Source organism: Furipterus horrens, unplaced genomic scaffold (genome assembly GCF_987537825.1).
Source record: "Furipterus horrens unplaced genomic scaffold, mFurHor1.1.pri manual_scaffold_1, whole genome shotgun sequence".
Taxonomy (NCBI): domain Eukaryota; kingdom Metazoa; phylum Chordata; class Mammalia; order Chiroptera; family Furipteridae; genus Furipterus; species Furipterus horrens.
This window is the reverse complement of record NW_028327171.1, coordinates 86,320,602-86,347,448: the sequence shown is the minus strand read 5'-3', so window position 1 is coordinate 86,347,448 and position 26,847 is coordinate 86,320,602. Positions and strand designations below refer to the sequence as shown.

General features: G+C 34.1%; 1 protein-coding gene across 1 annotated transcript in view; it reads right to left on the bottom strand.

The window, feature by feature from the left end:
- The window catches only part of ZPLD1 (zona pellucida like domain containing 1), a 45,327-nt gene that overhangs the window by 238 nt on the left and 18,242 nt on the right, over nt 1–26,847 (bottom strand). Inside the window, exons 3-10 of the mRNA XM_090259893.1 lie at nt 23,534–23,754; nt 20,594–20,775; nt 19,038–19,110; nt 14,460–14,557; nt 12,989–13,069; nt 8,195–8,366; nt 6,851–6,959; nt 379–408 (exon numbers count right to left, since the gene is read on the bottom strand). Of these exons, the coding sequence (XP_090116019.1) occupies nt 379–408; nt 6,851–6,959; nt 8,195–8,366; nt 12,989–13,069; nt 14,460–14,557; nt 19,038–19,110; nt 20,594–20,775; nt 23,534–23,754 (966 nt within the window). The remainder of the gene's footprint in view (nt 1–378; nt 409–6,850; nt 6,960–8,194; nt 8,367–12,988; nt 13,070–14,459; nt 14,558–19,037; nt 19,111–20,593; nt 20,776–23,533; nt 23,755–26,847) is intronic.

Genomic DNA, 26,847 nt, shown 5'->3' with positions numbered 1-26,847 from the left:
TATGCCAATATATACATGCAAAACATCTGTCATTAGTATGTTATCTGACATCAGTATGTTATAGAATAACAGCGTGACACTGGATCATGCAAAAGTCTATTTGACTATATTGCAATCTAATAACCAAAGGATTATATGATTTGAAGCCCGGTATCCTCCTGGGCAGCCAAAAAAATTGTCATCAATAAAATTCTATAAAAATTGACCACAGGTCACATATGAGTTCAGAAATCTTCAGTGACTTGTTATTTAAAAAATAAGAAACTTGTGAAAGCAGAGCTCAATTATTTAGCTGATTATAGATTTGTAACTGATCACAAAAAAGTTAAACTTTTAAAAAATCATACTTTTAGTTTCAATATATGTTAATTATCTTACCAAGTTGTGAATTGTTGGTTGGAGTCTCATCTGGAAGGGGTGGGGGGAGGAAGAAAACCAATATGGCATTTCCAAGTATTTATCTGTATTTATTATAATTCTATAATTACTTTTTTACCAACATGTCTCCTTACCTTCACTCACAAGCTGCTGGGGGAAGGCAATAATAAAAATTCTCCTGAAGCATTCTGCTTTCCCATTTTCTATTCTATGTGTGTGAAATTTCATCATCTATCTGTTCCCCAATTCCGCACCCTATTATTGCCCTGGGCATACAAATATAATCACAAAATATACTGTGCTATAATCCTTTCTGCCAGCTTTGCTTCATTATTATCTCTTTAGTCATGTTCGTGGGAGCAGTAATTGTTAACAGCTATTACATTTTTTATAGCCCTATACCTTGCCATTTTTTATTTTGTTATAGAGAAATATTGATCATTTAGTGCCTCTCCACTTTAAGTGTTGCCACTATGCCTATTGTAATCTATGAAAACATCATTTTAAGTTCCAAGTAGATAAATTAACACTTAATAACTAAATGAAGGGAAAACATGATGTCTGAACTTGAGTGGTAGTTTTATTTGCATCTGGGTAGTAAAAAATTGAATCTGTTGATTTTTCATTTTTTTCCCAGCAAATATAATAATAGATGCAATGAACACATTCACTTGGCTACACAGTTTTTGTTACCCATTTTGTAATAACAATTAACACTTGAGCTTCTACAATAAGTGAACTTCATATTTGTATTTAAATATGTGCGAGTGTTTGTTATTTGAACCATAAAATGTGTGCGGTTGATTGATTTTGGAGTATAAATATTATGACAGTTAATATGTATGTAGTGCCATAAAGTCATATGTTATCACATTTAATCCTCATAATAGCCATATGGCTTAGATATAATTGTTATTCCATTTAAAAGATGAAGAAATTTTCATGTGTCACAGCCTCTGTGATAAAGTAAATATGTTTAAATAAAAGCCCAGTTTCACAGAGGCAAATAAACACAGGAGCCTCTCAAGACGAGGAGACAGAAAAATATGGCCTAAAAGAGGGAATGGACCATGGTTCCAGTAGGAGAACTAAGTGACTAGGAGATAGACAACCTAACAGATGCAGAATTCAAAACACTGGTGATAAAGATGCTCACAAGCTTGACAGATATGCTTAAGTGCAGCGAACACATGAGAGAAGAAGTGAAGGCTATGCTAAGTGAAATGAAGGAAAATCCACACAAAACCAATGGTGAAGGGAAGAAAACCAGGGTTCAACTCAATAATTTGGAACATAAGGAAGAAAAAAAAAACAGTCAACCAGTACAGAATGAGGAAACAAGAGTTGAAAAAAAATGAGGAGAGGCTTAGGAACCTCAAGAACAAATTTAAACATACCAACATCTGAATCATAGGGGTGCCAGAAGGAGAAGAGGAAGAGGAAGAAATTGGAAACTTATGTGAAAAAAATAATGGAGGAAAACTTCCCAAATTTGAAGAAGGAAATAGACATATAAGTCCAGGAAACACGGAGAGTTCTGGGTGCGCTGGACCCAGAGGGTACCACACCAAGACACATCATGATTAAAATGCCAAAGGTGAAAGATAAAGAAAAAATCCTAAAAGCAGCAAGAGAGAAGTGGAGAGTTGCCTAAAAAGGGGTGCCTATAAGACTACCAGCTGACTTCTCAAGACACTTTGCAGGCCAGAAGGGACTGGCAAGCAGTATTCAATGTGATGAAAAGCAAGGACCTACAACCAAGATTCCTCTATCCAGCAAAGCTATCATTTAGAATGGAAGGGCAGATGAAGTGCTTCCCAGACAAGGTAAAGCTAAAAGGGTTCATCATCACCAAGCCATTATTAAATGAAATGTCAAAGGGACTTACTTAAGAAAAAGAAGATCAAAACTATGAGCACTAAAATGACAACAAACTCACAACTATCAACAACTGAATCTAAAATATAAAAACAAAATCCAACTAAGCAAACCAGAATAGGCATGGGGATGATTTGGAGGGTTATCAGCTGGGAGGGGGAAAGGGCAGAAATGGGGAAATGGTGCAGGGATTAAGAAGCATAATTGGTTGGCACAAAATAGACAGGGGGAAGTTAAAAATAATATAGAAAAGGGTGAAGCCAAAGAACTTATATATATGACTCATGGACATGAATTAAGTGGGGATGCGGTTGCTGGAGGGAAGGGTGGTACTGGGCAGAGGGGAGCAAAGGGGTAAAAAATTGGAACTACTGTAACAACATAATCAATAAAATATATTTTAAAAAAGGATCAGTTTCTGCAACTTTTTTCTAAAATAACATATACTACCCAAGTATGAAAAATACTTTTAGTCGTAGAAATGAATATCTCAAGGTACAAAAGTCCAGGATTAGTATTTGCAACCATTGATGGGAGAACTTGGTGAGATATTTATAAAATAATGCCATTTCTTTTTAGACATATGAGTCTTGGTAGAAATTATTGTTTTCCTATTTGATCCCTGAAGGACAATACCCCAAATCAATAGAGTGCGTGTTCACAGGGATCTTTAGAATGGTGCCATGCATATGCATTGTTATAGGACAAAAAGAAAAACAGCTCCAACTTCCTTATTAGGAACCTTTAGGAAAATCCTAACCTCCAAGCAACACAATTTTATAGACACATTCTTCTCATGGAAATAAATGGAATGAAGGAATTGTGACTAATTCCTCCAAAAGATCCATGCGGTCCTTTCTTAAGGCAAGCTGACTCACTGGAACAAGAATATATAATACTCAAAGTTCTTTCTAACAGTTATTCTTTGCTTAGAAATCACACTCCTTGCTCTATTAAGGAATAGGAAACTCCTTCCTTCTCTGTGTCCTAAATTAGACAAAAGTGCCCCTACTATTTTCTGCATCCTCGGGTGAATAAAAGAAGTCAGAATATCCCTTCCTATCCCACATTGTCATCAACACTTCTGTAAGAAAAGTATCTCAGGGGTAACCCACATGGACTTAGCTGTGAACAAAATCTCTGTGTGAGGACAAAGTGCCTGATGAACCATACCAGCTACAGGCTCCAGGACCCCGAAACTGGAGGCATCCTACCTTTGGTAGATGGCTGAAATCCGAATATTGAATATTGTTTGAAATTGTACTTGATAGTGGGTAAAGATAGAGGGAATAACTTTATCTGGATGATGTTTCTGGTGTCCTGAAATAGTAGTATCATTGCAATAAAAAATTAAAAAATCAAAGCACTGTTGAGCTCAGAGAGGGGAAGTAGACATTTTCCAGATTTTTGGCACCACACACTTCTGTTTTTTTTTTTTTCTTACATCCACTTGTTCTTAACATAGATATATACGCCAAAAGAAACTTTCTGGAATTAGATCAGATTAGCATACTAAACTTGGCGGGTTCAAAAAACACAAAGTTCGCTGAGGACCAGAAGAGAAAAGTGCTAGCAGCAATAGCCAGTTGTCCAAGAGCCAGAAGTAGCAGATAAATTGTCATCCTCTGCTTTTCTTTCACATAAGTAGTTGAAATAAATGGGAAAAGAAATGAACATTAGTGCAAAGATATATGCAAACATTTTTTTTTCTTTCCTAGCACAGGCTATTTTTTTTAAATCTTCAATTACTTATGTGGTAAATGGACCACATATTTCAAGTTCAGACCCTCTAAACATTTTACTTTTCAGCATGTTTTGTTTGTTCATAGTCTGTCTCTACCTTTGAACTCTGAGGTCCCTGAGGGCAAAGACTGTAGCCTGTTTCATATTGTATTCCAAGTTCCTACCAGAGTGCCTGTCCCATGGAGATGTTAAATAAACATGCTACAATGAATTAACTACCCATAAAATTCAATGATAATAGTTGAACAATAGTGTGGCTTGGACTTCTCTATTGGAATTTATGTAAACAAATGACTAGTCACCACTGTTTTTCAGTGATGATACATTTAAATTTCCAGGATTGTACCCCATGATAAGCATTTCCCTACCAAATATTTTTAGTATTTGGGAGCTGAAAAGAAGAATACTTAAGGAATTTTACGGATTTTGAATTTTGGGGATGTGAATATTTCCCTAAATCAACTAACAAAATGATTTACTAATATTGGGTAAAAATAACAAGAATGGATTTGATCTAATTAAAACACAAAACAAAACAGAAGTTCTGAGGTTTAATATCTTCTTAAACTTGACCTAAGCCAGATGTCTAGGTGAAAGGAGTGGTTCAATGAGTTAACAAAGCAAAAATTCCAAGTATCAGAGAGGTCTGAAGAGAGCAAATTAAGCCTGAAATTGGACTTCTCGATATAAAATCAGCCATAGGACCTGGAGAGATAAGTTCCAGCTGACCTAAGGTAAAAATAAAGTGAAACTAAGGAAAGAAGGTAGCTTGGTCATTAAGCAGGACATTAAGTTTTTATTGGATTTGCCTATGGAAGGATATGGCTGGATTTCTGAGTTCTGTTTTTATGTGGAATTTAAAATATAGTTTTTGCATGAATGTCATAGTATTCATGTAAATATTGTTATATACGGTCCTCTACACAGTGGTGACCACCAAAAAATGAGGAACATCCATCCTACTGCTATTTATCTAATTATGAAAAAATAAATCTATGGAGAGTGAGACAGGAATAAGGGGGATTTGCAAGATTTGAACATGATCCTTTGGGGGATTTGCCAGTGGAGAGACTGAAGTGACTAAGGATCACCTCAGTGTGTTGGGGGAAAAAATGCCATCCTTTTGAGGTAGAAACAAGTTGAAATTGAAAAGGAAGAAATCCAGGCATGATATCAGGGGCATTGTGATCAAAGACATTAGCTCATTGTGTTTTTAACATAGTTTTAAACTTGGTCCAGGTAAGGAAGAGGCAAGAAGGTTAATAAGCAGGAAAAGCCATCTACTCAACGTGAATAGAAAAATGTCACTTTCCAGGTTCTTTTCTTACAGCAAACTGACTCTAGATATGCTCTACAGGAATCAAAATATTTTTATTGCACCTACCCCAAAGCATTCCTAATTATTAATTGGCAACAGAGCTGAGTTTCCATGCACTGTGATTCTATAAGCTATTTCAGACAGATAGATAGAGATAAGATTTGGGCCTTTTACAAACCACAAGCCAGTCATTTTCAGATCATTTAAAATACCCACCAAACCCTCTGGGAAGAGGAAAAAGTTTGAATTTTTACATTTAATAAATTTATGCATTACTTAAAAGGCTTATTTGTTTGAGTCTAAATAATGCTATATCTATAAAAATACAGAGAAGTAAATCATTAAAGCAATTAATTGTCTGGATTTTTTAAGCCCAAACCACTGTTTTCTTAATTATCTATTTCAGGCAAATTTTTATTTTCACTGTGGGATGGGAAGCATAAAAGAAAAGGTTAAGATAATGTAATTAAAACACAACAATAGATTTCTGACTTATATAAAATAGAGAAAACATTATTAGATTATAATCCAAATCAGAATTCTGTTTTTTTGTTTTTTTTGTTTTTTATTTTTTGACAAATTTAGAACTATAGAGTTAGAATCTTTAAGGCTACTTTTTCAAAACCTTTATTTAAAAAATAAAGAAACATTTGGCCAGAGGAGTGAAGTAAAATCCCAAGTCACAAAGCTTGTTAAGACAAAAGCTGGAACTACCAAGTTTTCTAAAAATTTATGTTGTTTCACTGCTTATCTGCTTTATTTTGAAAGTGTCTGGGTTCATGCTGACATAAAGCAATACCACTTGGAAGAAATAGAAAGAGAATACACGCATGCGCAAATATTTATATACATGAGAATACTTGTATATGTGTATGAACACTTGTGTCTATTTAAATCATGAGTATGATAACACTAGATGAGGTTATGTAATATTCAGGATCCTGGAAGGAAATAAATGGTACTCAAACTGGGCAATTTAAGAAGAGCTTAAGAGGACTATTAATAAAGAGGTAGGGAATTCACAAGAGGAAGTAAAGTTACCTGCACTATGGGTGAAGGGATGGACACACAGAACTGAAAGATCAGCTCTGTGGAGAGGGTTGTCTGGCAGGAGATCTGTGGACTTCACCCCCATTCTCTGACAGCGCCACCTATTGGCCAAGCCCAACCAGAAACTAGACGGCAAGGACGCCTATGGACCGAGTTCACATAGGCCAGTCTTCAGGGGCAGTGCAGGGAAAGATATTGTAGAATACATCGGGAGAGGCAAACGAAACTCTCCAGTATACTGTGTGTGTGTGTGTGTGTGTGTGTGTGTGTGTGTGTAAAGGGAAATGTGATAAAGACAATATTGCCCTTTGTGTAAATTGAGTAAACAGGAAAATGCTGTGAAATCAACGTTGTTTAGCAGTTTATCTTGTCTCACAGTTAATTAGAGCTCTTTAGGAACCACTCTGCATTCTCCTTAGAAGCCAAGTAACAAGCCGTTTTGGAACTGTCTATTACTGCGCACAAAAGGAGGGGCATTCTTACCACTCCGGGTAATGATGGGCCCCGCAGAGAGGATGGCATTTCCAGAAGTGCTCTGGGGGCTCCAAGTGGTCCGCCTCCCCGCATCTCTCCTTTCTCTGTGGCTGCAAGTCTGAGGAGTTAATGAAAACAAATGAAATTCCACACCAGCACAAAATTGTTTCTTTATGGCCATTTGGAAAGCAGATTCTTTTGGAAGAGATACCACATGTTTAATTTCATTCATTTACTTCTGTGCATTTATTTAATTACTTTACATATAACTGCAACAGTGTTACTTATCCTGGCTTGGTACACACTTCTTATTTCCTCCCGTTATAATAGTTCATTGCCTCATTAATTTACGTAGCTCAGTGGCTCTCCTGAAAAAGAGCTGTGTTTGTCAAACTCCCCCACTTTTATTTCTCTCAAGCTTTTAATAAATCTTTCCCTGAAATGCTGGTCAGCACAGAGCCAAGGTAATGTAGACTCTCCATTTAACCTCACCTCATATAGCTAGTTAGGACTAAACCAATCAATAACTATAAAGAAATGCATGCATTTGAACATAAATATAAACATACTACAGTTGTTTCAAGTTAAAAACATGCCTGCATTTTTCTCAGGTTAATATTAATATGACCCTAGAAGGCCTGTCAGAAATACAATTTTTTATTCACTAGTAAATGAATCTATATTTTATATGATGGTTTTAAGCACTTCAGATTCACACTTTTTATGGTTTTTAATTTTTAATCCATGGGATTTCCAGGCCATCTGGCCCCAATCTCCCTTGCTAGCGCCAGCCCTGTCCCCTCCTCGGGTTTCCCATCTTCTACTCTGTTCCCTAACCTTACTGAAGGATCAGAAGTTCATTGGTAGCTCTGTTTTATGTGTTTGTGACTGACCATTCTTTGACATGGAGTGTCTCTCACACTTGATTTTGTGCCATTGGGGTTCATCCATCTTCAGGCACCACTCAAGACCCATCTCTTCCACCAATCTGCCCAGTATCTCCTGCTTCATCTCTTTCACAGTGATGAGCACTGCCTCTTACTACAGCCCATATCTACGTCTGCCTTTGTGCCATAACATTTTTGTCTTGTTTCATTTCATGACTATTTCCTGCTTCTAAAGGATAAGTTAACTGAATTCAAAATTCATGCATGCATCTCTGTAATCCCAGCATAATGCATGGCACAAAGTAGGCATTCAACAGATCTTTGATGGCTAAATGAATAAATCCTTACTTCAAACAGTTTGACCTGATGCATTTCCACTCTCTCAATAAAATTAGTGCCTAGCACTTGATAACCTTTCAGCTTAGATCAACTTGACAATTTAGAATAAAGTTGCTCAAGAACATACTGGCATAAGGAAAGGGCAGTCATCAGCTCTGCAGAGCTTGGTAACGCAGTGCAGGAAGACGGTGGACATTTTCTGATTCTTGTGTTTCACAAACCGAAACACTTCAAAAGAAAATCGGCCCTGCTGGCTTCTGCCGTTTTCAATGACGGTGGTCTGAGGATCTTTGTCACAGCTACATTTTAGGGAATGTGAAAACAGGATTTTAATAGAAATTATCAGCTCACTGAGACCTGTAAAAAATTTTCTGCAGTGTTAAACCCCACTACCTTAAGAGCTAACAAAATCATGCCATGCTACAGACATTTATTAAGAGAATAAGCTAACTCAACAAATATGACAAGAATGACCTAGATCATAAAACATAAATAGATCAGTTTCTGATTATAATATTAATGTCAAACTTTACAGATAATTTCACATGGTAAAAATCCAAAAAGTGTAAGTATATATAGTGAAAAGTCTCCTCCCATCTTTGATCAAATCCATCCCATTCACATCCATATACAAACCTGCCAGAGGTGATCCCACTTGCATTATATCCTCCAAGGGTATAGGCAAATAGAAGCACAAACAGTATATTTTTATTGTTACTTCCTTTAAAAAATTATAGCACAGTCTACATATTTTTTATCATGCCTTTCTTTTTAATTTAGCAATGTATCATAAAAGATTTTTCCATGATACTTAGCAAACCTCCTCATTGATTATCCACACTTGTATAGTATTCCATTGTGCACATGTGTCAGTTTATTTAGTTCCCTATTTATGTACCCTTGAAGATTTTGCTTTTTACAAAGTAAATAATAAGTAGCCTTATAATATAGCATTTTGAACATGAGCAGAGTATCTGTACAATATATCTGTGCTTGCCACATTGCCCTGTATAAATATTGTTACATTTCCTCAGTAATGTATGAAAAAAATCCTTATTTTCTCCCAGAGCTACATCAACAAAACCTATAGAAAAGTTGGATTGCTCTCTATTTGATAAAAAAAAGTAAACTATAACTATGTAATTTTAATTTGCATTTTTCTTAGTAAAAATGAATATGTTCATTTTTTCATAAACATTAAAGCTACTTGTTTTGTCTTTTCTTTTTCATTTCTTTTAGAGGGGGAGAAAGGGAGGGAGAAAGAGAAGAAGAGAAACATCCATGGGTTGCCTCTCATATGCACTGAACCCTAAACCCAGGCATGTGCTCTGACCATGAAATAAACAAGTAACCTTTTGCTTTGTGGCACATCACCCAAACAACTGAGCCACACTGGCTAGGGCCACTTGATGTTTCTTAATCTGAAAATTGTTTATGTCTTTTGCCCAAATTTCTATTGTTTGACTTTTCTTTCTGATTCCTGAATGTTCTTATATGTTAAGGAGGAGGGAATCCTTGCTTGCTATATAAGTTGTATATTGTTTTATTTTGTTATTTGGCTTTGGACATTCCTCACACTGTGCACGTGTTAACCTGCACATGTGCACACATACACACAGTTTATTTTTGTGTTAAGTTTTCAACATTTTATTTTATGGTGTCTAGTATTTGTACTGAAGACAGATTTTCCTTACTCTAAAGTTTTAAAAATATTTCTTATGTTAATATTAATATTTTCTACCACATTTTAAGCTATAGTTTTTATGCTTAAATTAATAACTTATGTAAAGTTTATTATGGTGTATTGAGTGAAGTAGAGGCCCAGTGCTATTTTTTTTATGGTATTCATTACCAGCACTATTTAAAAAATCTCTGTTAATCCACTGATTTGTGATATCATAGTCTACCATATAGCATATTCCCACATGCTGTAGATCTATTTCTCAGTTTACCTTTCTAAATGTTTGTCTATGTGTTGAGTCTTGCAAGGTATCACATTAAAAAAAATAATTTTAGAGCTTTTATTAACTATAGTATCTGGTAGAGCCATACTCTCCTCATTTCATGTTTTATTGTTGTTTATTATGGATTTGTTCTTTATCACTGTTTTCTTGACTAGCATAGCTTGTGATTCTCTATTTTATTTTTTTTAAAGAACTTAACTTGCAAAATGTTGAGTCATGTTTCCATTTCTGATCCAAGTGTTAAGAGTTTCAAACTTCCAAGTAGTGATGATTTTGTGTTTTCTGATATTGTTTTAAATTGTTAGGTATCGATATATAGCGTATTTATTATGTCATTTAGATCTTCTATATCCTTACTTAATTGTTGGCCACCAGAACTAAGTTTCTTGAGAGAGGGTAATTAGTCTCTTATTTTTATTATACTTCTGACTATGTCTTTTTATAGTTCTCCTAGTTTCCAGTTTATGAAAACTTCAGTATTATCCAAGGCATCTTTTCACTATGTTAACATAGATTTCTTTTAATTTAGGGAAGTATTTCTGGATTATATTTTAAAATATTTGTTTTACCCTATTATTTTAGCTTCTTTTGGGGGATCCTGATTATGCATATTATACATGTATTGGATTACTTTTGCCACCTTTTATTTCTGTTGTTTCTATTCTAATGCTTTTAATATTTTCCTTTATATTTGTTTCTTTTTAGCTGAATTTCTTATTTTTATCTTCTCTGCCCCACTATGTGCTTTCTGCTGTGTCTGTTCTTCCCTGCACAACTTTTAATTATATATTCCTTTGTGTATCACATTTTTTTTTCCATTTCATCTAAAATTCTTCTAATTCCCCTTTTACATTCTTGTTTGCCTTACCTTTTACTGACCTATTTTTTCCTACCTGAGTTCTTATAATTGTATCTTTAAAACTATAATTAATTTTTAAGTTGTAAAACAAAATTATTGTTGGAATGTTCATTTACAAATCTATCTGTTCCATGAAAACATTTTTCCAGTGAATTTAATTCACCTTAATTTTTTTTTCTGCCATTTTTTACAGTTTTCTTCTAATACCTAGAAATACTGCCAGAAATGCCTTCATTTGCTTACCATTCATATCTGAAAGAGTTGAATTTTCCTAGACCTGTTTTGCTTTTCGGTTTCTGTTTTTTTTTTTTTTTTTTTTTTTCAGAAAGTCCTAGGGCAATGTGGAATGTTAATGACCTTCCTCAAGGGTTTCCCCAATTCAAAGGCTCCCTCCTATTTTACAATGACAGGCAAGTTTTCTTTGAAAATGATGTAATTGGGTAACTGAGTTTTCTCTGCCTCTCTGGCTTAAAGATATTCATGAGGGCATTAGCCCTGTGTTTGTTTCTCAGGTTTATTCAGGAGCCTATTCCACCATTTCTCCTAATCCTAACTGCTTTTATCAACAGTAACACATATCTTGGAATTTCTTTGGGCTTTCTTTTCTCCTAGTTTTACTGAAAATGGTATTTGGGGGTCTTCTTTTAGCTATGCATTTCACACTTTAGTTTCCACAAGAAACCTGAAAAGATTAGGACTTAAGCTAATGCCATAGTCATACCAGATATGTTTGATAATTAAATTCCACATTATCAATTTGTGATTAATATAGACATTTCAGAAAAATAAAATTGTCAAAACAGAGTTACCCACAAGTCAACATGCATAAATAACCACTGTAAGCCTTGTAATGTATTTCCTTACAGTATTTTCTATCATATATACAATAATAAAAATGATGTCTATTGTACATGCAATTATATGCTGATGTTTTTCACTTCATATTTAATAGATGTAAGTTTTAAGAACTATGTATTTCCAAGGATAGAAATATTGGAAAGACAGAAAGTGAGGAAATAAAAGAGAATCAATATTTTTTTTCTGTTTTTTAAATAATTACATGATTGCAGTGCCTGTGTGGGCTCTAAATTTAGTGATTCTCCACAATTCACCTTTCCTTATAGCTGCACACCCAGTATATTCTCATGTTTTACTATTTAAATAGCACTGATAGACCAGAGAATTACAAATATTTTAGAATATGCTTTCTAATTTGCAAACACAGAATCAAAGAATACAAAACCTTTTAAGGCTTTTGATAGATTTTCCCCCAAATTTTGCCCAAATTAACACTTCCAGCAATATGATGTGTATATCAGTTCGACCATACCCCCTGAACATCACCTTAATAGTGATTAGCTAATAAAACATACTCTTTTTGTTTCCCATCATATGTCAATACGCAGCAGTGATCCGAGCCAACTGCATTTGATTGCATGATTAGGAGCCATAGCATGACTCTCAAGTCTGTTCTGCTGTCAGATAAAAATGCTGAAAGAGAACTGAGATGATTGAATGTTTTCTACGATCAATGCTCCCTTTCCCCAAATATAGATTACATTCACTCTATTACTGTCTATTGGGGAATGAAGTTGAAGTTATTGGCTCTGATAAAAAGGGAGTGGTGGGCTATTTCATACTTTCATATTAAATACTGATAAATGAAAAAAAGCATTTGGGGGTCAAAATTACCTATACCATTACTTTAATTTTACTCTCCTTTTGACATGCGATTAGACAGCCTAGCTGTGGATAAATAACACCCTCCCATTGCCTTTCTCTTATTGCCAATAATAGCCTAGCCATGCTTTTCCTAATACAGTGAAATAGTCCCATATGTCCTAACCATGAATAAAACATCTTTGATAAACCTAACTTACTTGCAACTCTCATTCAACAATAGCCTTATCAGCATTTTGTGTTGAAAACTGTTCTCAACCTTTGTACTCCAGCTTTATAAGAACTACAATTTCAAAATGTAAAACTTTCAATTGAAAAACTGTCAAAGTATCCTATAATTTGTTTCTCTGATTTATATTTTCCAACTGAATTATCTACAATTAGATCTTCGATATGAATGAAAAACTTAAATACGTACCTAAGGAAGAGATCATACCGAATATCATCATTTGGGTTCCCTGATGGGGTTGTGTAGCAATAATCCATTAAGACATTCCATCTGCAGGAAGAGGCAAGCAAAACCTAGGGTCAGAACTCCTTTTGGGTATTAGTTACTAATCTAAGGCAAGTAAATAGTGACAAATGTCTTATGCCATAGAATATAATTAGTTATTTGCAGAGGATTCTTATTTATTAAAACATTCTCCTAACTTACATATGTTTTAGAATCTGCAAGAAAGTGATATCCTACATCACATGAGGTTAAAGCTAATAAATGCAATACCACACAAACACACACAGAGGTTGCATACAAGGCAAATGAATGGTAAAAGCCTGAGGAAACAAAACCTAAAGTGAACTGCATAGATGCTTCTAAGTTCACTGTGAACAATGGCCTTTTGTTTCCAGAAGGTACTGTCTCTAACAGACGACAAAGGATATTATAATACCACATACAGCAAAGGAGTTTGGTGCATAAGTTATAAACTCTAAATTATGCCAGAATCAGTGGGGATAGGAGTGGGAAGCCATATAGACACTGTGCTAGGTATATGGAAGAAAGTCATAAGGCAAAGACATAGTCTTCTTTCACGAGGCCAGATTGTGCCTACATTTATACATCATTCCATTCCAACTCTGGTGTTATAAAAATTACTAGTCCAGGGCAGCTGAATGCCAATAAAAATAAAAATAAAAATAAAAAACCTCTGCATTTTTGTAAGACTATTTTTAAAAACCACATATATCAAAGAATAAAAATACCCAGAAGACAGGGAGAAGCTTGAGTAACACCAAATTTCTATAATATACTAATCTTTTCAGGATACAAAATTTAAGTAATAATATGTGAGAAACCCAAAATAAGTCATAGCATGCTACAATTTTTATAGGGCAGAATTGGATCTTTAGCTTTTAAATTTCCTTTCAATCGGTCATTCTAAATATTCTGAGTATCAAATGAAGGTTGAATTTTTTTTTTTTTTTTTTTTTTCAGAGATGTTGCTGGGGACTGTTTTATATAAATTTGGCCCAGATTCTTATGGAGAGAGTTCTTTGTTTGTTTGTTTTTTTAATAAGTGTTTTATTGAATAGTAACAGAGGGATAGAAAAGTGCACAAATCATAAGTGTCCATAAAATGGCTGCATATGATTAATCAATTTTCAGATGAAAAAACTAAAACATTCAGGCATCCCAGAAGATTTACCATACCCTCTTGCAGTCACTACCCCTCCTTCTTTATGGGAAGACTTGTTATTTTCCAATTAATGAAATAAAATGAACATCACCTATAATCTTCATAATTTGTGATTTCTGTTTATTAGCATGCCTAAATGTTGTTGTAATGACAACATCTTTGAAATTAAAAATGAATGAGCTAACTTTCTGATTCATGAGGTTTTAGGCCGTCAAATGTTTTAACCAACAAAAGATAACAGTTTGAAAGTACCTGCCATCCAGATTAGTGGCTTGCACAGCTGCAAATACTTTGGTTTTTAAAGGTAATCCTATACTCGGGATAATTAACTGCTGGCTGTAGGTTGAATCCTAATGATGAAAAAATAAACAATCCATCGTTTTTTTTTTTAACAATAGCATATTTATCACTTAAAACCATAATGTCATAAAAAAGAAGGGCAAATAAACATAAATCTACCAAACCAACTCCATAAAGGACCTACAGTAGTTAATTTTCTAGTTTTTATCAAAACTGTCCTAAACCATATCCAAGTGACAAATTCATTTCCATGCATAATTCTTTTTTTCCCAGTTTACCATATATGATGGTAAGTGTTCAGTGTATTTAAATTATATATAATTGTTAATAGTCAATGGTTAATATTTTCTTTAATATTCAACTGTCAATATTCAGTTTACTTAACATTCCATTTATTTTCAAATGTATTTAAATTATATCTGCTTTACTTTAAGCCCCATGTCACTGGACTTGTATATCTTTATACACTTGATAATATTTACCCCAAGTTACTATCTGGCAATTTGAAGTTACCAAATTTAATAGAAAACCAAAAATGAAGCTAACATGTTCTCCAAGTTGCCAAAATGCATGCCATAGAGTTCCTGAACCAAATTTCTTGGTGGTTACTTATAGAAGGATATATGCCCAGACTTCATTCTACCTCTTTACCTTTATTTGACACCAATTCTAGAGAACTTATTTATATTATTTCCCACTGTAGAGCAGATTAAAGTAGCAGGTTTGAAACTGAGATGTTACCTCTTCAAATTGTTAATAAAGAAAAAGAGAAAAAAATGTGAAATGCGAAAAAAAAAAAAATCTCCTAAAAATGTAACCTGACAAATCATTTAGCCTGGGGGCAAATTGTTTCTCCAAATTGAGTAACTCTGAAGATATTGCTAACATGCAGCGAAGGGAAATATTTAATGTTCATTATGAAATCTCAAAGTCATCAATTAAGACAAAATACAGAGCATACTCTGTCTGTTTCTGAAGACCAGAAAGAAAGCAACAGATTTTGAATTTTTAAAATTAAATCACTAATGGTTTGTATGCTTCACTTATGAAAAAGTTGCATTCATGTGGACTATTTTAGTCCTAAATAAGCCAGATAAATGAAGAATTATATGCTGAAGTTTTTTTCTATATTTCTGTGATAAATAATAATAGATCCTCTAGCCACTTCTGATGGGTACTTTTATTTAATTATTTTTCTGGCTCTCTTTTCCAACTTCTCCAAGTAACCCCTTCCTTATTAACTATATAGCACTTTCTTCATATATGTATATGCATCAGTATTCCCCAGAAGAAACTTCTTTACAGGTATTATTATACTGCTAAGTCACTTGCAAATGATGTGTCTCAGCTGAGGTTTAACCATAAATTATCAAATTTTATCTCCTAAAATTGCTTCTAAAAGGTTAATTCATTGACTTTAGTTTGAATTGTTGCCTTTACTTTAGTTAGTGCAATATTGTCCCTAAAATAAATGAGAGTAGTAGGTATGTAATGCAACTTTTCATCATTCCTAAATGTTAGAAATGAGAAATAGCATGTAAAATAGGAAAACATGGCCCCTCATGGTTGTGAAAGAATATTTAATTTTAAATGCTACAGTAAAATTACATTTGGGTAACTAAATGTTAGTGTTCAACAAATAATAAATATGATTTGGGGTCAGTTAGTGAAAGTATACTAAAACTTTTTCTATTATAAATTATTAGTGTTTTAATGTCCTGTAACATGGCAAAATATAATGACAATACCATACTAAAAAAAACAAAAAGTAATTTGGGACAATGGAACTCTTCTGTAATAATAGACACAGGCCACAGATATTTTTCAAAATGCGCAAAATACACAACATTAAGAATGAACCTAAATGTAAATGATGGACTTCATTCAATAATATACCAATATTTGTTTAACAACTATAACAAGCATACCCCGTAATAATTATAATAGAAGAACTTGGGTGCAGGCAGAGGAGGTATGTAATTTCAGAACAACTTTTCTGTATATCTAAAACTACTCTAAAAAACAAAGTCAGTTAATTAAAAAAATAGTTTGTGGGGAAACGGTTGAATTCTCTTAAATAACTGGTTAGAAAATGACTTTCAAAATTCAATTTACCATCATTTTTTTTTCAACCATTAGTAATGTTTTTGTTGCAAACGAAAGATTAAAGATGAGAAGTATTTTACTGAGAGTCTTACGTCCAATAATTTGTTACCTGTTACTATAGAATTAAAATCTTAAGGTTGTCATTAAATTATGGGCGTTTGTTTAGTATTAAGATTCTAGCAGCTCTTTGAAGGATTATGTCTATGTTTTCTTTTGCTGTGCAAAAACTTCTTATTTTGGTGTATTCTCATTTGTTTATTTTTTTTTTCTTTTGTTTCCCTTGTCTAGGGAGATATATCTGATAAAATATTGCTATAAGCGATGTACAAGATTTTGCTGCCTATGTTTTCTTTTACATTTTTTATGGTTTCAGTCTAATATTTGTCTTTAATTCACTTTGAGTTTATTCTTGTGAGTGGTGTAAGAAGGAGGTTTAGTTTCATTTTTCTATACATGCCTGTCCAATTTTTCCAACACCATAGTGAATAAACTATCTTTAGCCCATTGTATGTGCTTGCTTCCTCTGTCGAGTATTGATTGACTATAAAGGTGTGGGTTTATTTCTGGGCTCTCTATTTTGTTCCATTGATCTATGTGTCTGTTTTTATGCAAGTACCATGCTGTTTTGATTACTATGGATTTATAGTATAGTTTAATATTAGGTAGAATGATTCTTTCAACTTTATTCTTCCTTTTCAGGATTGCTGTTGCTATACAGTGCCTTTTGTGTATCTATATATTTTTTGGATCTATAGATTGCTTTTGGTAGCATGGACATTTTAATGATGCTAATTCTTCCTACCCATAAACAAGGTATGTGCTTCCACTTATTTGTATCTTCTTCTTCAGTATCTTATAATTTTCTGAGTACAGCTCTCTTACATCCTTGTACCTAGGTTTATTCCTAGATATTTTATTCTTTTTGAAGAATTGTGAATGGGATTGTTTTCTTATCTAGTTAGCAATGGGACAATTATATTATTTCTAGTGATAAAGGAAGGACCATAACAGCAAAGTTCTTCTGAAATTCACACTTCTAAATTTTGATTTTCTGTTTTTCCAGTGACAGAATAGTTTAATTTCACAAAAAAAATAATGATATCATTAAATGATATGTGGGTATATTTTTCACTTTTTCTTAAGATCGGAATTGTCATTATTATTTCACTGAACTATAACAAATAACATTAAACCCATACCAGTCACTTCAACTCAGGGAGCTTACACATATAAATGAACAGATAGAAACTTTTCAATTTAAAAATATTGTTCACAACAATAATAATTATCTGATCATATTAGAAATGAATATTGGCACAAAGAGAGGTAAGCAAAAGTAAGTTTATAGTAGTGACTATGCAAAACACAGTTTATTCTTGTATTATTAGTTATTAATTATTGTATCATTCTCCATACAAACAACTCTTTAAACCTACTTTTTCCAACCCCTGTATTTGCTTAGTTTGTAAAACCAAGTAACTTGGCAGCTTCTTACATAAAAAAGTTTAGAAGTAACAGAAAATCATATCAACAAAAGCAATATTCATTCCAACACATTTTAATTTGTTGTTTAGAACTCTGTGGTGTCAGACTACAAACTTATAAACATGATTTTTAAAATTACTTTGGAAAATGTCTTACTATAGTATTCATAGCTCATTGTATTCAAGATATAACGCATTGACTTTTAAATCAGTTGCATGAATTATAACTCAGTACCATGATGACATGAATAATAATGTAAAAATCAGATTCATAATTTACACAAATGTTGGTTGATAGATTGAAAAATTGATATTTAAATCAAACATTTAAAATGTATGAATAAAAATTTTAATCAACATGAAAATATCATTTGGAGGATTAATGTTAGAGTTATAAATAGAAATCCATGTATTTTTCACATTTTGCTGCCACTGTTGATATTTACAAGACAAAAGTTTAGACAATACTATGTAGTCAACCCAAATTCTTTCAAATGTGACAGAATTGACATTGATCAAAAGTCTTATTAAAAATATTTAACACATTCATCACCAAGCTTGCTTCCAAAAGTATTATTTGGACTTTCCTATATTTTTATCATAAAATTATTATTCCCCAAATCTTAATCATGACTATGGCTATATACACATAGACAGACATAAATAAGTACATGCATTTAAAAGCAGTTAGGCACTTGAAATAATTATGCAGAATCAGAATCACAATTATGAAATAAATTTAAATAATTTATCAATTTTTAGGAAATAACAATGTTTTTATTACACCTTTATCACTAAGGTATATGAACATGGTAAGAAAGATAGAAAAATGTTAGCAAAGTATAATGAGGTTAACATGAGATTTTTATGTAAAATATACTCACATAAATATTTTCTCAGAATGGTAAGAGAAAATAACATTTCTCACCTATCAACTTACATTATAAAGGAGCAAGTTCAAAGTGCTGACAAATGTACCATTGTTCTCTCTCACAGAAATAGCAGCTGAGGACCTAAAACAAAGTTAGGAAAAAGGGAAGCATTGAGATTCTAAATTAAGAGTTTCAGCTATCCCTTTTTGTTTAATTTCAGGCACTAAAATTCTTGAGTAAGCCTGACATACTTTAAGTAGGCCTGGAGTGGGCATGTTGTTTAAATCACTACAGATAGATAATCAAAAAGAAAGAGTGCTCAGTAAGGACAAACTGTTCTTTATGATATTTTTATTTATAAATCCATCTTATTACTATTTTGTGTTAACTATATGAGACTTTTTGCAGAAAAATTTTATTCTAAAACAATTTGATCTGATACGAATACCTTTTCATCAATTCCATTAAAACAGAAGTTTCGTGAGATCAGGAATTCTGTTTTGCTTTGTTCACTGCTAGAACATTACGTAGTACATATAGGTGTATAATAACTATTTATTAAATAATGTAATGAATGTTCATACACAGTGAAGCTCAGATATGTGTTTAGTGGGGAGATGAGAGGTAGGCAGGGTAAGAGACCGTGATATCTTAATGACCTGTTTCTTCTACATCTGCATCATTTAGACCCAAGGCCTTTCTTTTCTTCTTTTCCACATTAAAAACTTACTTTTGACCAAAGTGGTTATAATCATTGTGCTATTAAAATCAGCTATGAGCATTCTTTTTTTTACCTGAAGCGAAATGTGTTCTTCATGTTCCCTGGTAACTAAGATTAAACAATAATTACACCTTTGTAATAGCAAACCCTAGAATTTGAGAGGAAACATTTTCACTCGATTACCCCATTTTATTAAAAGTGTTTAACAAATCTAGATGATTATGTTGTAATGTGGATATAACTATATCTTGAAATATGTGCTTTGGCAATAACAAATGAATACGTAACTGTAAACAAAGGCTACGACCTCAGTCTGTATCTGGAGCTCTTTGGCTCTGGGGGATCCACCTTTCTTTAGGAATCATCAGCTCCTGCGCAGGTGACACCTCAGCAGAAGACATTGAGACCCCAGATTCTGAGATAGCAGAGTACAACACTGAGAACATATGGCAGAGTGAAGCCAAACAGGACCCAATAAAGTAGTGACTGAATCTTGTACACACAGGAAAGATGATAGGCCCTTCTCAGCTCCATAGCACCCAGAGTTCTTAGGTTCTTTGGCAATTCTGAAGGGCATGAGGAGAACTCGAGGCAGATACCTGATTAGTTTGAGCCATGTTACTTTGGGGGAAATACATAGAATAAATATATAAAATATATAATATATATTATATCTCTTGAGCTGTTGATATGGGTCATAGCAATTTAGATAGATAATAGAAAGATAGATAAATAGAGAGAGGGAGAGAGAGAGAGAGATAAAGACTTCATAGGATTTGCATTGAATTAGTTTTGCTACTTTCAATAAATCCTTCTAAATAAATCTTTATAAGTCCCTTACGGATAAGAAATGACTCAAACATAAAGACAGTATGAGACAGCAAGCATAAAATGTGAACTTACGAAGCAAGCTGTGTATTATTAACCAGGTATTCCAATGGATAGCTGCAACTAAATTTGTAAAGAAGCCCAGGTAGATAGCTGATGATTGTTGGTGGATCTGGAGTATCAATATATCCTGAAATATTTCCTATTTGTAATGAAGTTGTGTTTCCATAAGCACTGACTCCAGGAACTGTGGATACCTGTAAGAGTGGAAGATCAAGTTCAATGTTTAAATATATATATATATATATATATATATATATATATATATATGCACTTTATAGTCAAAATAAAACATTAGACTAGATAATTTCTAGGTTGTCTTTCAACTATAATATATCATGATTTGGAAATTAAACAAACATAGTGCTATTTTTAAGTGATTATATGTGTCAACTAAATGGAATGTTGTATTTATCAAGGACAGTTTATGAATAAAAAAGGAGAGATATTATATATTCAGAGTGCTATCACAAGTAATTTGAAATGTTCATGGTAATTCCCAATCTTGTGGAATGGTATCAAAGACCTCTATTAATCCGATCTTACTCTCTACTTTAGCTTCATATCTCCAGGCTCCCACTTTTGTTAATGATGCTCCAGCCCCAAAGCTTTCCTTGCTCTGGACTTTGTGCAGACTCCTCTGCCTTCTCTTTCCCCCATTTCATCATGAAATACTCTTCTCCTCCCCTAAATGTCATCTTCCCTAGGAAACTTCTGTACCCCCTACCCAACACACAGTGCCTGGCTCCATTATAGCAGGGGTCACAGTGTGTGAGCAGCCTCCTGACCTGGCAGTCCCCTCAGCCATCATCAGACCCCCTTGTTCACCTTTACATCTTCAACATAGCACAGTGAGGCCAGCCTCTTGGGGCCCCGAAAGCAAATCGTGAAGACGTGATTTAAGGTCACAAATTTTCTGAGAGTTGATCTTCTTAGTTGGACTTCCTCTGTGGTACATGAAGATTTCCATCTTCTTTCAGGACAATAGTTCATGCATGGGATTCCAGGGCGTTGTGAACTCCCAGAAGTTACAGAGTTGTCCATATGCATGTTTTCCTGGGATTACTGAGCTTTCATTCTATTCTCCAATCCCACAAAAACTTAAGAAATACCACTTTAGGAACAATCAATACTACTCTTGACCTTCATAAACCATAGAGGAATACAACTTCTTTTACTATGTCAAATACCTATGTGACACTCAGTAAATATTTTTAGCATGTATTATGGAGACCTATAATACTTAATTTTAACAGCAGAATAAACATTATGCAGGAACCTAGGAGCAGATGGGCAAAACTGAGGTAATTAGCTAATTCATGAATAGACTAGAATCATTATGAATGAAAACATTTTTATTCTAATTTAGTGATTTAGTAGTCTACTTAATTTTTCCCATGCAGGATTGTCCTTGGAACAGACTCCAAAGCAGTTGACACCTAAGACAAAAGTAGAAAATAAGCAGATCTTCCTCTCCTCTCACCACGTACCTAACTGGCTAGTTAAACATAACAATTCTATCTATGAAATATACACACACAGAGAACACTTTTTATACCAGAGTTTTTGCACTCTATAAAAGTAAAAGGCACATACACATGCTTTGCCTGGCATTTTGTGTGAATTGTTTTGTAGGCAGCAGGGCAAGACAAATCCAGAGGAAAAAGCTTGGTGAAGGAATGGACTTGGGCTGTGGTGGGAGGAGAGGAAATGCTGCCATTCTCCTCACAGGCTCCCTCTCTCCACAAGGAAACACAGACAACTAATAACCAACCTGCAGGACTGCTCCTTAGGCCTACTTCATAACCTCTGCACACAACTCAGATAGATGAGTAAAGATTTTAATAAAGAATCAACAATACTCACGCTGCAGGCTTGGAATGGTCAGGGGCACAATATTCTAGCTGACCTCTGGGAAAAAATAAAGAAATCTCTTTTTCCTGCTGCTCCTCTTAAAAACCCTGCCCTTAGAATAAACAAGCCTTCCCCCCCTAATCCTCAACAATAATTTATGAAGAGAAAAGGCCAATTTCTTTCTCCACTAGACTAAGTAGTCATGCTATTGTAGCTCCTTTTTGTCTTTGCTAGGATTTGTCAATAAGATTATATTTAAACAGACAAAATGAAAAATAGTACTAAATGAATTTCAGTGTAACACTCTCCAAATCATAACATTTTTACTTCAATTAATTTTAATTCCCAGGAAAGTTAATGGCTTATTCAATTATATTTTTTTGTATTCAGTGCATGAATAAGTAAATGAATGGCACAGACTTGCAGTTCACATTCAGGGTGGAAATATTTGAACTGATGTTTTTATATTCTCAATGACTAGAGAGAGTGCTACGGGGATTTCGTGGGTAAGATTGGGAATGATAAACATTTTGAAATTCAAAGGATAGTCTCACACAATGAAGAATTTCACAGTGGATACGCTGACAGCCCTCCTTTTTTAACAAAACACTGGTGTGAATTATTCAATGTTAAATATAATACCTAGACAATTCTAAGTGTCCCATTGTGTAGTTCATCTTTCTTTCTGAATGAGGTCACTAAGAAGCAATAGTCCAAATGATTCATTGCCAAACTCACTGGAACAAACAATTTTTGTGTGATAAGATACTTTCATAAAAAGCATGAAGAACACAGTTAATGACAAACTGTAGAGAAATTGTCAACAATGCCACTCACATAAAATAATGTTGCTTCGAGTAGCATGGCACAGCTTAGGCTACTCAACCGCTTGGCTACAATAAAGGAAACCATTTCTGGAAAATAAAATTGTATGTTTGGGAGCAGAAGCCTCAAGCAGGCAAAGGAAAATGATTTGTTCAGTTTTATTGGAATTTTTTCTTGAAAGATAGATTGAACTTCTGATTATTTCATAAAATAGGGAGTATTTTTTTTTTTTTAGTTATGACCCCAACCTAGCACACTATTTCACATGAATCTTACCACTAAGTTATTGCCGCAGCCCTCCAAGGTGCTGAGATTGATGATGAAAATAACCACCGCAGGAAAGGTGTTGTTATTGATGAAACCCCTGCAGTGGGAATCCCCATGCCTTCCGTTCAGGGCCAGATCTGCTTCAGAATAACCAGAGAAAAGTACTGTGCAAAAATTAATCTTCATTGTAATGGCCTGGACCCCACAGTAGACACTGATGTCTCTTTCAGCTGAAATAAAAATACATTAAAAAACAAACATAAGTCACAAATGTATAGTAGAGGATATAAGAATAACTTTAACATCCCCTGATGTATTTATCTGCCCCCCTATAATCTTTTTAGCTCATTCCAATATCTGAATATGCCATAATCCAATGTGAAAGGTATTAAGAAAAGTAGCTAGGAAAAAGTGTCTTTGATTTCGTTATGTATGGAGTGATCTTTCAGTAGAGGGCTTATAGTTCATCTCTGTCTTCCTATATAGTAGATATGTACTAAATGTTGGTTGAGTATCATCAGATGATTAGAGAATTGAGTGGAAAAAATCAGGTCACTGAGGACATTCAGAACAAAAGTAATAGAATTATTCAGATCTCCTTTCTAGAGCAGTGAGGCAATGATACATGTTCCTAGCGTGAGGAAGAAACAGTTAAAATTCATCGGAAGCCAAAATTGTTGAGCACTTTGCTATTTTTTAACCAATCTTATCCAGGATGTTGAAACAAAAGCCACCCATCAGAACTTCACTTTATTTTACCTATGTTAAATCACACTAGATAAAGAAAATGAAAAAAATAGTGTGCTGATACTGCAAACAAAAATGCATAGCCTACTCTAAGAAAAATTTGCCAATTGCCATGCCTCAATAAAAGGAACTAGGTATGAAAATATAAAACACAACAGGCACAATTTTCCATGACTCTGGGTTATCAGTGATGAGAGTGATGAGATCCATTTTAGGTCTGGAGAGGTGAGCATGTGCATATGCACACACACACACACACACACACATGCTTTTCTTATCTCTCTGTTTAGTAATTTTTTTACATGTAATGAAAAAGAAAATACATGTAGAAAATGGAGAGGTTGCCTGCTAGGTAATTCACCAGAAGCAGGATATTTTACTTTTTTTGGTATGGTAACTGTTAAAAGTTCAATTGTGCCCTTCCCCCCACGAATAATTAAAAAAAGATACAATAAAGTCCTAACTCCCAGTACCTCAGATTATGACCTTATTTGGAAATAGGGTTATTCAGATGTAATTAGTTTAACTAAGGTTATACTGGAGTAGAGTGGGCCTCTAATCTGATAGGACTGGTGTCCTGAGGAATTCCACATGAAGAGACAAAAACACAAAGAGAATGCCATGTGAATACGGAGAACTGGAGTGACACATCCATAACCCAAGGAGTGCCAAAGGTGGCCAGAAGCTAAGAAGAGCCAACCATCACCAGAAGCTAGGAAGAGCCAACAAAGGATTCTACCCAGAGTCTCAGAGGAAGCATAGCATAGCTCTGTTGACACATTAATTTTGGACTTTTGACTTCCAGAATTGTAGGACAATATATTCCCAATGCTTTTAAGTATCCTGTTTGTGGCATTTCATTATGGAAGCCCTAGGAAATTAATGAAGTAACCTTGCCACTTTTTTAAAGTAGCATTTTTTAAATTGTTTTTAATTTATTAATTTTAGGGAGAGGGAAAAAGAGGGAGAAGGAGGGGGAGAAAGGGAGAGAGATGGATTTATTACACTTATTCATGCATTCATTTGTTGACTCCTGCATAGGTCCTAACCAGGGACCAAACCCACAACTGTGGCATATCAGGATGATGCTCCAACCAACTGAGCCACGTGGCCCAGGCAATGTTGCCACTTTTAACACTCTATTTTACCACATTTATAAAAAATATGAAGTAGTTTTTCAGACTGTGGACCCAAACAAAATCTGAGTAGACTATTTGGAAAAATGCACTTGATTGTTAAACAAAAAAAGAAAAAGAAAACAGAAAAACAAACAAAAGTTATTTTTGGTAAATGATAGGATATTCACCTAAGTAAATTTAAATGTCATTCAAGACATTTTTGGCATAGAATTAATTTTCTTAAACATGTCAGTTCTAATATAAGGGTAGAAGAGTTCAATGGCATATTTCTTTGGAGTATTTTTCTCTACACTGTTTTCTTTTATGTCAAAGTGAATCATATTTTGAGAATCTGAATAAGTAAATATGGAGACTTCTATGTTTGGTTATAATTTTAAACTTTTTACAAAACAAAGAAAACCTTTTTTTTTCTGGTTAAAAGGCTATGTTAGTCTAGTTATTATAGAAAATTCCAAGCAAAATTCCCTCTGTAGGTAGAAAAATAAAATGAATTCATTATATAGTACACTTTACTAACATAGAAAATAAATATGACTCAGCCTTTAGCAAAATTGACTGTTGATATTCAACCAAGACTTTTTTATTGTATTTTATTGATTATACTGTTACAGGTGTCCCAATTTTTCCCCCTTCCCTCCCACCAACCAGGAACCCCCACTCCCTCAGGCAGTCCCCACAGCATTGTTCATGCCCATGGGGCATGTCTTTAAGTCCTTTGGCTACTTCATTTCCTGTACTGTACCTTGCATCCCCATGGCTATTCTGTAACTACATACTTGTACTTCTTAAACCCTTCCCCATCTTCACCCATTCTTCCACATCCCCTCCCATCTGGCAACCAGCAAAATGTTCTTCGTGTCCATGATTTTGTCTCTGTTCTTCTTGTTTACTTAATTTGTTTTTTAGATTCAGTTTGTTGCAGGAACACAGATCTCTGGGTAGGGGCATTCCCATGTCCCTCCGCCCAGGTGTCCTGTGACTCAGGAGATGATGAGCTAATCTCATCTCTGCCTGCAGCTTTAGGCTATTCACGCCACTGAGTCATGGAATCCTAAGGAAAAAGAGGTCTGTTGAGTATTTCATCTGCCTCCTTGAAGATAAAGTCTTAAATTGGGGCTGGCCTTGATGATTAGTGGATCTGCTCTGTTAGATGTTATCAAAACCAGAAGTTACCCTGGCTGTATTTTACATATTAATGATACTTTGTAAGAATTCTTTTACTTGTAAAAATTCTTTTATTGTTGGCTGTAAAGCTCACACCCCATTCTATTTTTAGTAACTTTTGAAATCCTTATAAAAGGAAGAATGAGGCTTCCCGCTCTCCGCTGATGGTCTGAGCGAGCCACAGTCCTCTGTGCGTACTGGCCATTCATCCTGCTTGCTGGAATTATCTCAGCATCCCCGACCATATTCAATACCTCGCAATTGTTGATAGAT